The sequence below is a fragment of the Ranitomeya variabilis genome, chromosome 7 (genome assembly GCF_051348905.1).
Source record: "Ranitomeya variabilis isolate aRanVar5 chromosome 7, aRanVar5.hap1, whole genome shotgun sequence".
Lineage (NCBI taxonomy): Eukaryota > Metazoa > Chordata > Amphibia > Anura > Dendrobatidae > Ranitomeya > Ranitomeya variabilis.
The window spans coordinates 201601148-201617282 of NC_135238.1; the positions used below are offsets into that span (position 1 = coordinate 201601148).

The 16135-nt window shown below is 41.2% G+C and overlaps 1 protein-coding gene across 3 annotated transcripts in view; it reads left to right on the top strand.

The window, feature by feature from the left end:
• The window catches only part of WIPF1 (WAS/WASL interacting protein family member 1), a 69895-nt gene extending 61256 nt beyond the window's left edge, over positions 1-8639 (top strand). For all 3 annotated transcript variants that reach the window (XM_077272655.1, XM_077272657.1, XM_077272656.1), the window contains exons 6-8: positions 1281-1496; positions 2630-2743; positions 5197-8639. In XM_077272655.1, coding sequence (XP_077128770.1) covers positions 1281-1496; positions 2630-2743; positions 5197-5252 — 386 coding nt within the window. In that variant the 3' untranslated portion in view covers positions 5253-8639. The remainder of the gene's footprint in view (positions 1-1280; positions 1497-2629; positions 2744-5196) is intronic.
• The last annotated feature ends 7496 nt before the right edge of the window (positions 8640-16135 follow it).

A 16135-nucleotide genomic window follows, 5' to 3' on the forward strand; every position in this document is an offset into this window, starting at 1 on the left:
TTGAATATTGCTGCCTGATGAATGATTTAACTGAGAATTAGTTAGTGAGATAGTTTTGATAGGTTGCTCGTAACTCTTTTATCTGTAAATCTTTCTATGACCACAAAGTTTGATGAATTGTGTGATTATAAAGCATCGCAAAGTAACTAAAAAAAATAAAAAAAAAAAAAAATATATATATATATATATATATATATATATATATATATTTTTTAGTTTAGTTTTGTATATATATATATTCTCCAGTAAGGAGTTCACTAATGGATTCTAAAGAGGTTGTCTACTATTCTGAGAACCCCTTTCCAATCCTTATGTTTCCACCCAGTAAAATAATAACACTTACACTCACCTCCAGAGCAGTTTCGGCACTGTTATGTCCCTGCGGCAAATCAGCGCTGGCTTCACTCACTTCTTCTATGGACGTACTTGACATCCAGAGGAAGCGAGAGAGCAGCAAAAGCAGCTTCTGGATGTCTGATTTGTACAAAGGAGGAGAGAGTGAAGTCAATACTAATTGGCCACAGTGATCGTGTGACACAACAATGTGTCGAGATCCCTGAGAGACAGTGCCGACACAACTGGAACGGCACAGGAGGTGAGTATAAGTGTTATTATTTTACTGGTATGAAACATAGGGCTTGAAAAGGGGGTGTCCCAGTAGTGAACAACCCCTTTAAGATGTCTTATTGTGCAGTTAGCAATAGACAATGCACACACACACTGATGAAAAAAACAGGCAAAAAAACCCCATAAAATAAACTTTAAAAAGGGCACAACTTAAAGGAAGAACAAGGCGCAAATGAAAAAAAGGTGAAAAACACCCAAAATTAGACAAAACACGGCACATATGCAATTCTGAACTGGGCCTAAGACTTTTTTAAGTAGGTGGGCTACAAAAAAAGGAGTAAATGGGCAGTACTTTGGTTGTGCGTTGCTAAGGTTTTGATTTATAGATATATTGCCTTTTTCGGATGGAGAATGGTCAGTCATCATAAGAAAACAATTCTACCCAGGAATGCAAAAAATAAAAGTAATTCTGGTATAATATTAATATTATCATGACTTGGAATTTAATTAAAAAAACGAAGTTGCAATCATTTTGTATTGATGACAAGCGATGCCAAGTCCTGCATCTCATTGAGTACCTTGGGGTAATATACTGAATACATAAGTGTGAGGACACTAACCATTACCACAGCCAGTCATCTGGCGGTAATACAAATTCGCTGCCAAATGTACAAGCATAATGCCGCTAACTCCATACATTTGATTCCCACCAGGACAACAACTTCCTCCTCCACCTCCTCCTGCCAACAGAAATGGATTTGGTCATCGAGGGTCACTGGGTCTTCAGTCTCCTTCAAGACCTGGAATGGAATCCCCCAGAGGTGGAGCCACCAGACCTCCTCCACCTCCAGAAAGGCCAGGATTGGGACCACTGCCACCTCCTCCACCACCTTCATCAATGAGAAATGGTTTCCAAGACTCTGGTGAAGGTAAGAATCAAGTGTTTCATGAATACTATACTCTTTTAGCATCTCGGCACAAATGGAAATCGGTAATCAGATGTTCTATTCACCTTGTACCTTAGAAAGCATTTGGTGGCGCCCATTATAAATACACATGCCTCGTTATTATACATGTTAGTCATTTTTTGAGAACAGTAAAGACCCCCATACACATTGGATGAAAATGGGACCACGAATGGTTGCTCATTGAAAAAGCACACCAGTGTTTTGAGCACTCACCACGGTTCAGTGGTTGATCGAAAAGAATGTTTGATGAACCAGACGACGATCATTCGTTATGGCTAAAATTGGCCATTTCGATTACGTTTTATCTAATGTGTATGGGCTCCATAAAGGTTGGGGATGGCTGATATGTTTCTTTATTAACCCATTACGTAATGATAGCCGCACACACTTGTGTCTGGGCATCTGCCATAATTGTGTGATTTGTGCCTCTCCAAAGTGGGGAAGCAATAATTCACTTGCCTTCATTTGGGTGTCTGCCCGGTCTTCTCACCAGATGTGAAGTTGTTGGTTGATACAAGAATAGTGAGATCTTGACTAATTTGTAAGAATTGATTGTGTGGGACCTTAATTTACAATATGTGGTTGCTTTGGAAATCTGAACAAAAATTTTTTTTAGATATTTCGAAGACTGGATACTTTAAGATAAAGTCTTGTATTGTATACATGTAGAATATGGAACGTATGATATATTGAAAATTTGTTATATAGTAAGGGAGTTGAAAGTAAAAAAAATGTTTTGTATTTTATTATTTATATATTCCAATGGAAAGATTTGTAAATCACCTTCCACGACAATTGCATTAAGGCACAAATACTCGTGTGGTGACAGCTTTTCTTTCCAACCACCCAAACACTTTAAGAAAGGATCAGGCCTGCGGAAATTGAAGATTTTCAATCCCTTTCTACCCTTGACATAGGGGTGACATCTGCCATAGCCTGAGAGTTATGACATCACCAAACACATTAGTTGATTGTCTGGTCCCACTGAAGTAATCGTATTTAGCAAAACGTTGGATTTGTCACCATGATGTTGGTTTGCAAAACTTATAGTAACCACTACAATAACTTTTTTTTATTTCATTTTTTTTCTAAAGATGAATGGGAGAGAAGGTTTACATTTCATCCATTTTCTGATCTGCCACCACCAGAGCCCTATGTACCATCAAGTAAAACCTACCCCAGTAGACTTGTGAGAGGTGAAAGTCGAAGTAAGTATCAAACTGTTCCTGTTACGGGTTTACCGCAACACAGAGGAGCCAGAAGACCGCAGCGTCTGATTTCACATACTCCTGCACTGATTGGAAGCACTTCTCCTTCATATTAAACTGTGCAGGTTTCTGTTAGCAGTGCAGGGGTTAAACTGTTCAGCTTAGAGTCTCTGAAGCTTTCCTGCATTGATGGTCTCAGTTGTTCAGTATTGGCCACTCCCCTCTCCTATATATACTTGCCCACGGCAATCTAGATTGCCAGTGTTAGTCTTGTACTGCCTGGTGTGGAGTGGAGGTGTTGGTTGTTGGTAGAGGTGTTTGGAGTGTTGATCTGGGATTGTTACTTTGTGTTTTGGCTGTGTGCATATCCTCATCCTCTGCTATTTGATTAACCTTCCTTATCTCCCCGGTGTTCCCCTCTGTTGTCTGTGAGTGCATATTTGTATGTTTGGTATTTTCATTTAACCCTTTACATCCTCCCTTGTTAGTCTGGTTTGTGTATATACTGTGATGCAGTGACCCCTGTAACAGGTAGGGGGCGCTGCATGGTCTCCCCGGTATGTGCACGGAGTTGTATTGCAGTGATGTCAGGATCACGTGACCAGCCATGTGATCCATTACTGTGGGTGTGGTTACAGGTACATAACGTGACCAGGGTGTGGGTCACATGGTCCCTGGATTCCTGTGTGGTTCCAGTGAGTGGACCTGAGTGGTGAGGTTACAGGGGGTTCCTGAGCACTGTGTGTGGGCTGTGTATGCCCCTGTGCTGGAAGACCTGGTAGGAGGCTTCCTGGAGAGCACATGCTGGCGTGAGAGGTCCTGGGAGGTGTACCAGGACCCCTGAGCAACACACAGTGGAACTTGGGGAAGCTACAGTCCTTCGGGATCGCTGCCCGCTTCGAGCACCAAATGTAAGACAATGTAAGACTTTTCTTACTGAGTGTATTGGGGGACACTCGCTTGGCTGCGATATTCAAGCACACGGGCACGGGTTTTTAAAACAAAGCAATCCATACGGTTTATTAAGCCTCATAAACCGGGTTATGCTCAGTTCATCATGTATGTCTCACGAAACACAATAGGCACCAACTGGTGACATTAACTTGCATCTTCAAACACTTTAACTACGGGTTGGACTCACGGACACTAAACATGCTGGTCCTCACTGACCAGTTGCCGTGGGTTACCACACAGTCCAGGTTACAAGCACCAACAGCTTGTGGAGGTACCTTATGGGAGCTCCTGCTCCGTCTGCTGACTCCTTGTCAGTCCTCTCTCCTGGGGAAACTGCCTTACGGGGTTCACCAACTTGCCTGGCCGGCACACATCAGTCAGTCCAGAGCCACCGAAGGACTGTAGCTTCCCCAAGTTCCACTGTGTGTTGCTCAGGGGTCCTGGTACACCTCCCAGGACCTCTCATGCCAGCATGTGCTCTCCAGGAAGCCTCCTACCAGGTCTTCCAGCACAGGGGCATACACAGCCCACACACAGCGCTCAGGAACCCCCTGTAACCTCACCACTCAGGTCCACTCACTGGAACCACACAGGAATCCAGGGACCATGTGACCCACACCCTGGTCACGTTATGTACCTGTAACCACACCCACAGTAATGGATCACATGGCTAGTCACGTGATCCTGACATCACTGCAGGTCTATTCTCACGGCCTCAATACAACTCCGTGCACATACCGGGGAGACCATGCAGCGCCCCCTACCTGTTACAGGGGTCACTGCATCACAATACATACACTATTACTCCCCTACTTCTCTAGGTGGGGGAGAGGGACAGATATAGTGCTATTTCGGGAGGTCAGCAAGGTACATTGCCCCGGCATGTTCACCATCAGAAGTAATCCGGGGAGCAGGAATAGCTAGGTCTCCCCTAACATTAGGGACAGGGAAGGATCCTATGGCCCCAGGATACCAGACAGTGCAGAATGGGGGTCTCCTCATCTCTATGTGACACTGCAATAAGTAGTACATGAAGTGGACTGGCCAGGCATGACTGCCGCTATCCTGGGTTTCCAACTTGACTTTTTATTTTTCTTGACAGATTATCAAAAAATCATGGACAGACAATATTTTTTACGGTCACATTGGAAAACTATATACATCATTACTTCCATAAGTGATACATGCCTACGGGCCATAATTCTGATATGACGACATGAGCTGCATTCATTGTGAATTGTAAAATGATGATAACTACAGTCAAAATAATCTGTAAAAGTAATCTAAACTTGAAAAAAAATCATTTTTTTTATGTCCAGTGTAAGAAAGTTCCCAATTTTTACGCACTCTCCTGGAACTACAGGACAGTTTGCAACCATTTCGCTTTCTTCATTCTACTCTTATGGGTATAGTGAAATGTTGGCCATTTAAGAAATGCACCTAAACTACGTATAACTGAGAGAACCAATTGCATCCATGCTCTCTTCCTTTTATTCTAGGTGGCTCTACCAGAAAAGAGAGAGGTGCTCCTCCTTTGCCTCCAATACCCAGGTGAACCAGTTCGTCCATTGCCATAGATGTCTGTAAAGATCAGAGAAGAAACATTTGACTTTGATGCTCTTATTGGAATTTGGAAAAAATTGGAAAAAAAAAAAAAAGACCACATGGGACCATGTGGGTGACTATGTATGGACGTCACAGCATACAGGTGCATTGTACTTTTGGGTGAAGCCCATTACCCATTACCTAGTAGGCTGATCACGCCATTATCCAGAACAAAGGAAAGAAAAACAAAACAAAACTATTATCTCCTACGCCTACGACGGCAGTGTATATCAGTACGGACGCCATTAATGTGGGGATCTTATAAAACTTCAGGAAGGACTTTCGCATTTTTAATGCATTCAGTTCAAGTATGAATTTATTATATTGTCTGAATCAGGAATATATATATATTTTATTGTTCAGTTTAATTGTGAAGGTAAACAGCAGGTCACTTAGCACGTTGTCTTATATTACCTGTGCACATGCTTTCTCATCTAATTACATTCCTAGAGTTCATGGTTCTCTGTCATACGTCGGTTATCGATCATATGGGTGTGGATCCAATTTTGCACTGTGTGCATCATATATGAAGACATTGCATTCAATTAATATAATTCACATACTATAAGAGTAGGCTTTATAATCTGCCTATTCTCTGTATCAGATTAGTTTTCTCCCCTGACTTATAGTAGCATCGAGTAAAAGCATTGCTAAGACAGTATTAGTAATTGACACAGTGGTTCGAAGAGGACCTGTCACCAGGTCATAATTGGACAGTTTTTGCTATTATTTTATTCCCATTGTTCCCGAGAATACCTTTTTTTTAACCTAAATCTGCCATATGGTCCCAGACATATAAGGCTTTTTATTTAGTGATCCTCCTGGTCCTTACTGAGGGGGCGTGGCTCACATGATCCTCAGGGGCGTGTGTTTAGATTGCTCTGCATAATTACCATGTGAGCCACGCCCCCTTAGTAAACATTATAAAAATTAGCCCAAAACAAAAAAGCCTCATATCTCTGTAACTATATGGCAGATAAAAAAAAAATCAAAAGACAATAAAACAAAAAAACAGAATACTCAGGGAAGCAAAAACTGAGTTCTCTTTAAGTCTATCATCATTTTATTACTGATAGAAGCTTGTATGTACCTTACCTAAAAATATTTGATAACCCATATGGAAATACTATATTCAATATTTTCAAGTGGTTGTTCGATACACTAAACCCCTTGTGAATGTTTTCAGTTTATGTCACGCTAGCACTGCAGCTTTTCAGTGGACGCTGATGGGCTTACAGCCTTCCCATTTCAGGCTCAGCGTTCGCATGACAAACAATGCTACGAGATGACGAGCGATGCAGGTCTTGGAATGGTCCCAGTCCGGCAGGCAAATTTTATTGAGCATACTGAGGTCATTCAAAAGGGGTTGATAGAGTGAGAGTTGCTCTTTGTAACCACCGTACACATTGGCCAAGAGTTGAGGACCACCCTCTACTAACTCAGATTATAATAGGTTCCCTAAACTAGTCAACTATTTAAAAAAAATAACTTACAGGAGTAAGAGTGTCCTCAGCCAACCAGGTAACCAAAAATTATGATATTGGGGATATAGACTTGTTATGGCGCCCCCTACTGTCCTTTGATTCGCCGTTCGAAAGTCCATCTAATGTATCCAGTGCTTGTGGTCACACGAGCTCAGTTACTCAAGTGCTTTCTTGGTTCCTCTTATACACGGATGGTGGAGTGATTCCAGCTATTATGAGGGCCAGGAATTAAAAATCAGGGCTCTGGATCCCTTAGGTGGATTTCTTTTAAATTAATCCAACTGAAAAACTGCTATGTTCTGCAAGTTTTTCTCAAAACTAGTAAAGTTTATTTTTGGGGCAACCCCATTAAGCTCACAATGAACCAAATAAAATTGTCTATTTTGGATTCGAGAAAAAAATAGCGTAGTTTTTTAGTATGAACTAGTCACTTTTAAGTTCCAGGAAGTTTTACAACATTCAAAGGCATGAGCATTGTTTTATTATATCTCGAGTGAGTAGCGCAAGTGATATATAACTGTAAAGAGGGCCTTTAATCTCATGGGAAACGTTATAAAGTAAAAAGAGACCAAACTATAACTCGTTATCAGATATATATAATTAGGAAAGGGGAAGAATTTTCTCTTTAATTTAGAAATAAAAGCTTGAGCCCTTTAAACGAGGGAGGCTGAAGTCAGCTCTCTGCTGTATCAGTATCTTAACAGTTGTGTAGGACTTCCTGCCTCTGAGATGGGAGAGACCACTGTGTGGGTGAAGGTTGTGTGCAGCATTTAAACACAGGGGAGATCTGTGCTGTTATCTTTCTTCATGCTGGATGTACTGATGTGCAAAGCAAGGTAATATTGTTTCCTTTGTATTATGGAGTAAAAGGAAGAGATGCTAAAAGAATCAGCTGCAAAGGTAAAACCTATCACAGTTGCTCAGTGTATCTGCTGTGCATTCTGTGTGTATGTAGTGAGAGACTCAAGACCTCCATACACATTAGACTAACAATGATATTGATGCCTTTGGCTGACAGCCTAATGTGTATGGGGGCCTCCCAACTGATCCCGAAAAGATTTTTTGAGGATAGAAGTATTTGGCATGTCCAATTTAGGATGTTTTTTTGTACTTAAGAGACGGCGAGAGGAGTTTCTCATACGGAATACTGGAGTGCTCAGCCAGCTGAGTGAACCTGTATATGAGAGACCCAGGGCTGTTAGTCAATCATTTAAAGTATAGGGGAGACTTAAGATAAACCTTCTACAGGCATCTGTTTGCTTTTCTTGCTGATTAACCCCTTACAAGCAGCTATGTCCTGTTCTTGTAGATTAAACCTTTAGAAGCAGCTGTGTCCTCTTCTTGTAGTTTAACTCTTTGGAAGAAGATGCATCTTCCTTCTTTATTTGTTTTGCATAATACACGGTGACAACAATATCGATATTCTGTATGAAGTAAAGTTCAAGATTTCCACCACATTTGCGTTTTGCTGGTCAGCAGCACGCTAGGATGCATTGGTGAATCAATTCACCATATTTGTACTTCACGTTTGGGGAATTTTTGAGAGAAATACGCAAATCATTTCTCCAATTGTATTCTAGGTACTTTGACTCTACAAAACATTGAATCAGGCAAATATAGTTGTTCACCCTAAATCCTTTCCAGATGCCAGCACGAGTCTCTACTTTTCAATTCTGGTGTGTGTTGCATAGAATCAGTACCCCGTCTTCCCCTCACTCCCACATTGTTGGCATCTCACCAGATTTTGCCCTCACTTTGGTAAAAATAAAAGTAAAATGCTGGGGGGAATCATCACATTTGCTAATGACTCATATTTGAGAAAAGTCTTATAAGAATAAAAAAAAAACACAAAAGGTCAAGTTATAAGAAGTGCTAGGTCCTCTAGATATATATTCATAGAAAAATCTTTTGCATATTTACACATATTCGACCTGCGCACACTAATTTTGAACTGTGAACTGAATTTGGTACAAGATTCTGCGCACCTAGTAATTGCCGATACCTGTCTTCTTACATAGATCCATAGTTATAGCCAGTAATGCTGAATATACGGTAATAGCAATAAACAATAAACTGTATAATACAAGGTCATAGATATTTATTAACATAGTGTCAAGCTTGTACAATGCAGTACAACAGATCAGTTCATAAGCACGTTCACTGGATATATTCCTGTATTTTCCCGTTTTTGAAAAAAAAAAAAAAAAAAAAAAAAGAAAACTTCTTTAAATATAATGACACTCTATAGTGCTCCTGCAATGGTGCTTATAAATAGGTCATTAGGGCAATTTTCCAAATCTGGAAACTATAGAGTGGGGTTTCTCAGGTCATTTTTCATTTCTTCTAAACTATGTATCACATCAAACTGTTCCTGTAGTTTCAGAAAACTTCAGAAAAATGCAAAAATGAGCACTAAGAGCTCAACTAAGCGTTGGGACCTTCAGCTCTGATCAACTTTGCTTGGTTTTCCGCATGAGACACGAGCAGATCAGTGTTTACAGACTAATCTATGGATCCGCACACCATCATGTGTGGATCTATAAACAGATTAGAGCCAAAAGAGTACTGGTCCCTTTGTTTCAGCATTTAATGCTGGTCTCAGGAGCTGGATACACACCATGCAAAACTGTCACTGTAACACATAAGAAAGTTTTCTGAAATAGTTTCTTTCCAAATTATCAGTAATAACTAACCAAATAATTGGCCAGCAGTACTTTTATCAGTATTTCTGAATATGTATACATACAGTTAAATGGTACGGTAATTAAACCAAAGATGTAGATAGTTTGGATAACTGCAAAATACAGTCTAAATACTATGCAATGGTTAATACCATATATTGAGAATGTCGGCATTAAACCGGCCCGGAATGTAATATTGGTGAGTAAATTGTACTTCACTTTATGTCATTGTTGCTCACTCTGCTTTTATATCAGGACGTACAATGCACAGATAGCAGACACATTCAGCGAGGATGTGTCTGATCAGCAGACGGCTTTATTACCAAAGAATTCTGCTATGGGTGAATAAAATACAAAAAATCATAAATATTCAGAATATATAATCACATTGTATTAGTTTACATTTTGAGTTTACGTTTCTAAATGTTTTTCTATATTTTGTGAGTTTTTGGAACAATGAGTTTTTTTATGCATTTTTTTCACAGCCTTGTACAATAACCGTTTTATCGATACATGTTCACATTTATTCTCTGCTGAAATATCATGCAAATATATACTACGGTAGTTTCATTTTCTTATGTAACCTAGTGCTTTTATATTTGCACTAGAAATGTAAATTCTTACCAAATTACAGTCCATTTTTCACCCATAGTTGCACAGTTCATTTGTTGTACAGTGTGCATATATATGTTTATATATATATATATATATATATATATATATATATATATATTTTTTTTTTTTTCTTTTTCTTTAAACACGTTACATGTGGTCACTCACTTCCACATATATAGGGATTTTATTTCAAGCTACAACATATGTTAGACTTCTTTTAGGCTAGGTTCACATTGCGTTAGTGTGTGATCGCTAACGGACAGCGTTGCATGGCGAAAATGTCGCAATTAACGCCGTGCAACGGGTCCGTTAGCGCACCCATTGACAGCAATGTAAATTTTGCCTGCAGCGCATCGCTAGCGCGTGCCTTTTTCGGCTCGCGCTAGCGATGTGCCGTTCTTTTGTAGCGCTCGTCGGACGCTGCTTGCAGCGTCCGCGGCGCGCCCGAGGTCCGTTCCCCGCTCTTGCAGATCAGGGATCTGCGAGAGCGGGGACGTTAGCGCAACCCCTAAACGCGGCCCCTACAAAAACATTGCGTTAGCGCAATCCTCTAGCGCTAGCGCTAAACGGATTGCCCTAACGCAATGTGAACCTAGCCTTACTCTGGAGCCTTAAGCACTCTATGTTTTGCAATCAGCTGCCTGTGAGAGGTACCAAGGTATAGTATTAAGTATTAGACAATCTGTTTTCCCTCAAAGCATTCCTTAAATAAGCTTAAGTTTCTTAATCTTTTGTCCCTGCTGGATTTATACAGCTGAGAACTATCCCATATGTAATCAGACTAAGATGTTTAATAGCTAATTGTCATATTATACTATTGTACCTCTGCATCTTAACGTCAAACATAAAATATCAAAGGATCTCAGGATGGCAATAAGGCTGCATTCAGACTGGTGCATATAATCTGAGGATAACTGTCCTGGTATAACATCTAGACCCACTGGTATAATACCCTGGTATAACATCAAGACCCACTGGTATTATACCCCGGTATAACATCTAGACCCACCCAAATTACTGTGCTAAAGATCTATGGAGCTGTGTGTAAGCCTGAAGATCAGGGTCATAACATCCAGAATACAAATTGCTACTATATACCGATCTCTACGTAAAGAGGAGGAGTGATGAGCAGAGTGAGAAAAGACAGAGAACTGAGGCAGAGGCAGTGCTTGATTCACATCTACACAGCTCAGTACTGCTCAATATATTGGTCTATATGCTGCTGCTACTTTTTTCGTGTGCTAAAAAAGGAATGAAGCGCAGGAATCCCTCTCTGCGTGCTGTACTGTTTATGGAAGACATTATAGCAGCTAGTCTCCAACCACCAGCTCAGGGTCAATTGCAGATTAGAGTGCCTCAGAAGGATAAATCTGATGAAAATACAGGATACAAGCCATACAATGGCCAGAAATAGTAATTCCTGTTGTGCACCCACGGGACAGCTTATTCAGGACAAGTTACTTGAAAGTACAGTTAACCTTTAATATACCAGGCCCTATCCAGGTTACACTGCCTGCGTGTGATAACACTGGACATGGATCCTGTTGCTGTGATAGCTTGACATTGACAACATGCATATTGATATACAGTGGGTGTACCTGAATTGGAAACATTGTCGTGCTTCTGTTACACTTGCACCTTGTACTAATCATTCATACCAATATCCTTTAGGTACAGTTTTTCCTTCTTTTTTTTTTGTTCTAAAAGTGATATTTTTTTTTAAACTTTTTTGAATGACCCAACCGCTACAGGTTCTTGGTTGGATTAGGATTATAGATGCACTCTCCAGAATTCATTCATTGTGGTTAGAAACTCACAAATATATATATTTGTTAGCGCTGGCGCTAGCACTATGTTCAAAAGGAATCGCTATTATAAGATGTAATGCATTTAACCATTTGTCTGAAGTGTTAAGAATAAGTAAAATGTACGATTATCTCTAGTAGCCAAATTACCGTATACTTGCACCAAACCTACGTTCATACATATTTTAGTTTGGATATTTATATTTTGATCATGTTAGCAACATGTAAACTATTGTATGGAGATTGAAAAAAAAAATAAAGATACGTTCATTAGGTCAACCTGAATTCTTCAAAATGTTCTTCCACAAAAAGGATACCCATATTACATTACAAAGAGCTGTAATATCACCTATTGTGGATGGCGGATTTCTCTCATAGTAATCCCATCTGTAATAGAATGAGACTGCTCAAAAGTCTGTCTTCTAGATGAATCGAGCATAATCTAATATAAAACTTAATGGTCTGCGTAAAAAGTGCAAGATTTCTATTTAGTTTTTTTTTTTTATATAGATATTGATATAGAAAATTGAAAAAAAAAATACAAAATGTAAAACAAATCAATTGGTTTCATTGCTGGCATCATGAAATCTGAAGACTACCAAAGGGTTTAGGGTCACAATGTACAGCCCAGTGTCAGAAAGCTGGTTTGTGCCCTAGGTCATGGGTCTTCCATCAGGACAGTGACCCCAAATACACTTCATGAAGCCCCCAGAAATGGATGGGAACAAAGTGAGGGAGAGTTCTGAAGTGACATCTAAATCCCATTGAACACCTGTGGAGCGATCTTAAAGTTCCTTTTGGGAGAAGGCGCCTTCAAATATGAGAGATCTGGAGCAGTTTGCAAAAGAAGAGTGCTCCAAAACTCCAGGTGAGAGGTGTAAGAAGCTCGATGATGGTTATAGGAAGCGATTGATTGCAGTTATTAATTCCAAAGGGTGTCCAAATATTAAGTTGAGGGTTTGAACAATTTTGTCCAGCCCATTTTGGGGGTTTTGCTTGAAATGATGTCTAATTTGCCTTTTTTTCTCTTTTTTTTTGTGTTGTTCCAATACACACAAAGGAAACATACTTGTGTATAACAAAACATGAGTAATTGCAATTTCAAGGGTGCCAATACTTTCAGCCATGACTGTACATTAAATATAAAAACCTGATTTAAACACGTTGTGAAAACCTTTTGTGTAACATTACTTGTAGGTATTTGTGCAAGGTGATAAATACTGAAATATTGTCACTGTGATGTTTAGCAGGTTGATTATATTCTCTTTTTATAAATCTGAATGCAATTCATAGTGTTCTTTCCTCTGTTATTCCATCTAGAAAAGTATCAATAAACTGACACCTGAATGCTACTACTACTGATGAGCGAGCGTCCTCGGCACTATCGTGCATCGAGGGCTCGGGTAGGCATCGAGTTTCGCAGGCAATCCCAGCATGTTTATTGGCTGCAGAACATGGCGCTGTATCACCCGCAATACTCTATCCCCTGCTGTAATGTCAGTGAATTATTTTCCTTCCGCCGCTGCCCAGGAGCTGTGATGATCAGACCATGTCCCAGCACGGTCAGACACAGCCATTACACAGTACACAGCAGGGCCACATTTATAAGATTATCTCAGCACAGGAACATTTTTTTAACACATCCAATTGCTGAACTAGATCCATTGAGTAAAATGTACTTTGTTCGTGGGAAAACCCCTTTAAGGCTTTAAAAAGATATGATGGTGCGGTGATGAGATCGCACACGCCTGAAGACGTAACGACTGCCCGGCCTCGGACGCACACCCAGCTGAAGTGTATTGCAGCGTACAGACCCATCAGGTCCGTGCACCGTAATACACACTGCCGGCCAATCAGAGGCCAGCGGCTTATGCCAATGTGGACATGACCTGGGGTGCATGGTAGTGACATCAAAGAAAATGTGTCATCTTTACCTTTAGACCTTTTAGAGATCATTTCATCTTCAACTTGTTTAATTGTTCACAATAAGTCATTTTGACCAGGGGTGCCCAAACTTTTACATGTCACTGTAGTATGTGGCTCTACAGAGCGTGACCTTTCAACTCCTTTTTTATTATTATTATTATCATTATTATTATTATTACACCCAATCACTGGACCAACTCACCAATGTACACTTGAACTCCACAACAATGAAAATAAAATCATAGATAAACTGTTGCTTCTCCTGTGTAAAACATTGGACTTATGTGCACATAGTATCACGCATCCAATATACAGGTCGATATGTTACTTAGTATATCATATCCAAGATTCATCAAGACTCACAGTTTGCAACTTTGAACTGGAGCAGGACGGGACAGATAAAAAACCGTCAAAATTAACAAAATGTTTACACAACTTCGAGCTCCGCAAAAATGTTTCGACAATTCAAGCAGTTTTACTCCAGAGTTCTAGTGTAAAAAGCTTCATGAATTGGGTCCAATGACTATGTAACAGGCGTGGACTGGACTGTCACAGTCCTACCCCTTAAGACAACGATCACATTGTATTGTAACATATATAGTGTTATGTGCCTTTTGTATATATTATGTCATGTGAAGTGTAGCAGTAATGTTGGTAGTGTACAGTATAAGATAAGACAGATTAGGTCTTAGGACATAAGACAGGTAGTATAGATAGTTGACTGTAGTTAGATAATGATAGGGTACGGTAGAGTTAATATTTGGGACTAGTTCATAGTGGGAGGGGCATAGTGATAGGGCAGGGGAGGTTCACCGCTGTTCCATATTTTTGCCATTTGTAGATAACGTCTCTCACTGTGGTTCGCTGGAGTCCCAAAGCTTTAGAAATGGCTTTATAACCTTTTCCAGACTGATAAATCTCTATTACTTTGGTTCTCCTTTGTCCCAGAATTTATTTGGATCACGACATGATGTCTAACTTTTCAGGAACTTTTGGTCTACTTCACATTGTCAGGCAGGTCCTATTTAAGTGATTTCTTGATTGAGAAAAGGTGTGGCTGTAATCAGAGTTGGGTAAGCTAGGGAAATTGAATTCCGCTTCCCAAAGGTGTGATAAACCACAGTTAATTTATGTTTTAAGGTGGGGAGCAATTACTTTTTCACACAGGGCCCTGTAGGTTTGGATTGTATTGTATATAACACAGGTGACACATGTGCACTGTATATAGCAGAGGTGACATGTGCAGGGTTGTACTGGCCCACCGGAGAACCAGAGGCATCTCCAGTGGGCCCAGACACTGGCACCTGCTGGCATATTGGCCAGCAGCTGCCTAAGGCCCCCCAGCCAGTGGCGTGTCAATAATAGCAGCACACTCAGCTGCTATGGGGCCCCTGAGCCACTGCTAAAGAGAAATGAATATTCACGCTTCCCCATGCCCCTATAGGCGTGGAAAGGAGTGAACACCATTTCACTTTAATAGTGGGGAGCGTTAGCCGCAGGCTGAGTCTAACACTGCCCACCGGTGCTGCTGAATCGGGGCCCCAGGAGGTGGGCCTCTAAAGGGTGGCAAACCTTGATTGCGATCCCTGTAGCGCAGCTGCAGGAATCTGACGCTGTCCTCCTTCCTGCCCGCCACTTCCTGTCTGACTCAGCGCCGCTGGATGACGTCATGATTCAGAGCGGATGTTTCAGAGAGGAAGCTGCCGGGATGTGCTGCGGCTGCAGGGAATGTGCGGAGAGGTGAGTGGATGCTGTGTGTGTGTCTCTGCCTGCCTACGTGTGTGTAGCTGTGTGTATGTGGTGCGGTGCTTTGTGCATGAGAGAGTGGTGCGGTGCTGTGTGTGGTGCTGTATGTGTGATAGTGGTGTGTGTGCGTATTGGAGATTGGCAATGGTGTGGGTGATGGGGGTGGTGGGGGAGAAGGCAATGATGGTGGTGGGGGAGGCAATGATGATGGTGGTGGTGGGGGAGTCAATGATGATGGTGGTGGGGGGGCAATGATGATGTGGTGGAGGCAATGATGATGGTGGTGGGGGAGGCAATGATGGAGGTGGTGGAATGGGCAATAATGATGGTGGTGGAGGCAATGATGATGGTGGTGGGGGAGGTGATGATGGTGGTGGGGAGGCAATGATGATGGTGGTGGGGAAGGCAATGATGGAGGTGGTGGAATGGGCGATGGGGTGGTGGGGGAGAAGGCAATGATGGTGGTGGGGAGAGGCAATGATGATGGTGGTGGGGGAGGCAATGATGGAGGTGGTGGAATGGGCAATGATGAGGTGGTGGGGGAGAAGGCAATGATGGTGGTGGGGGAGGCAATGA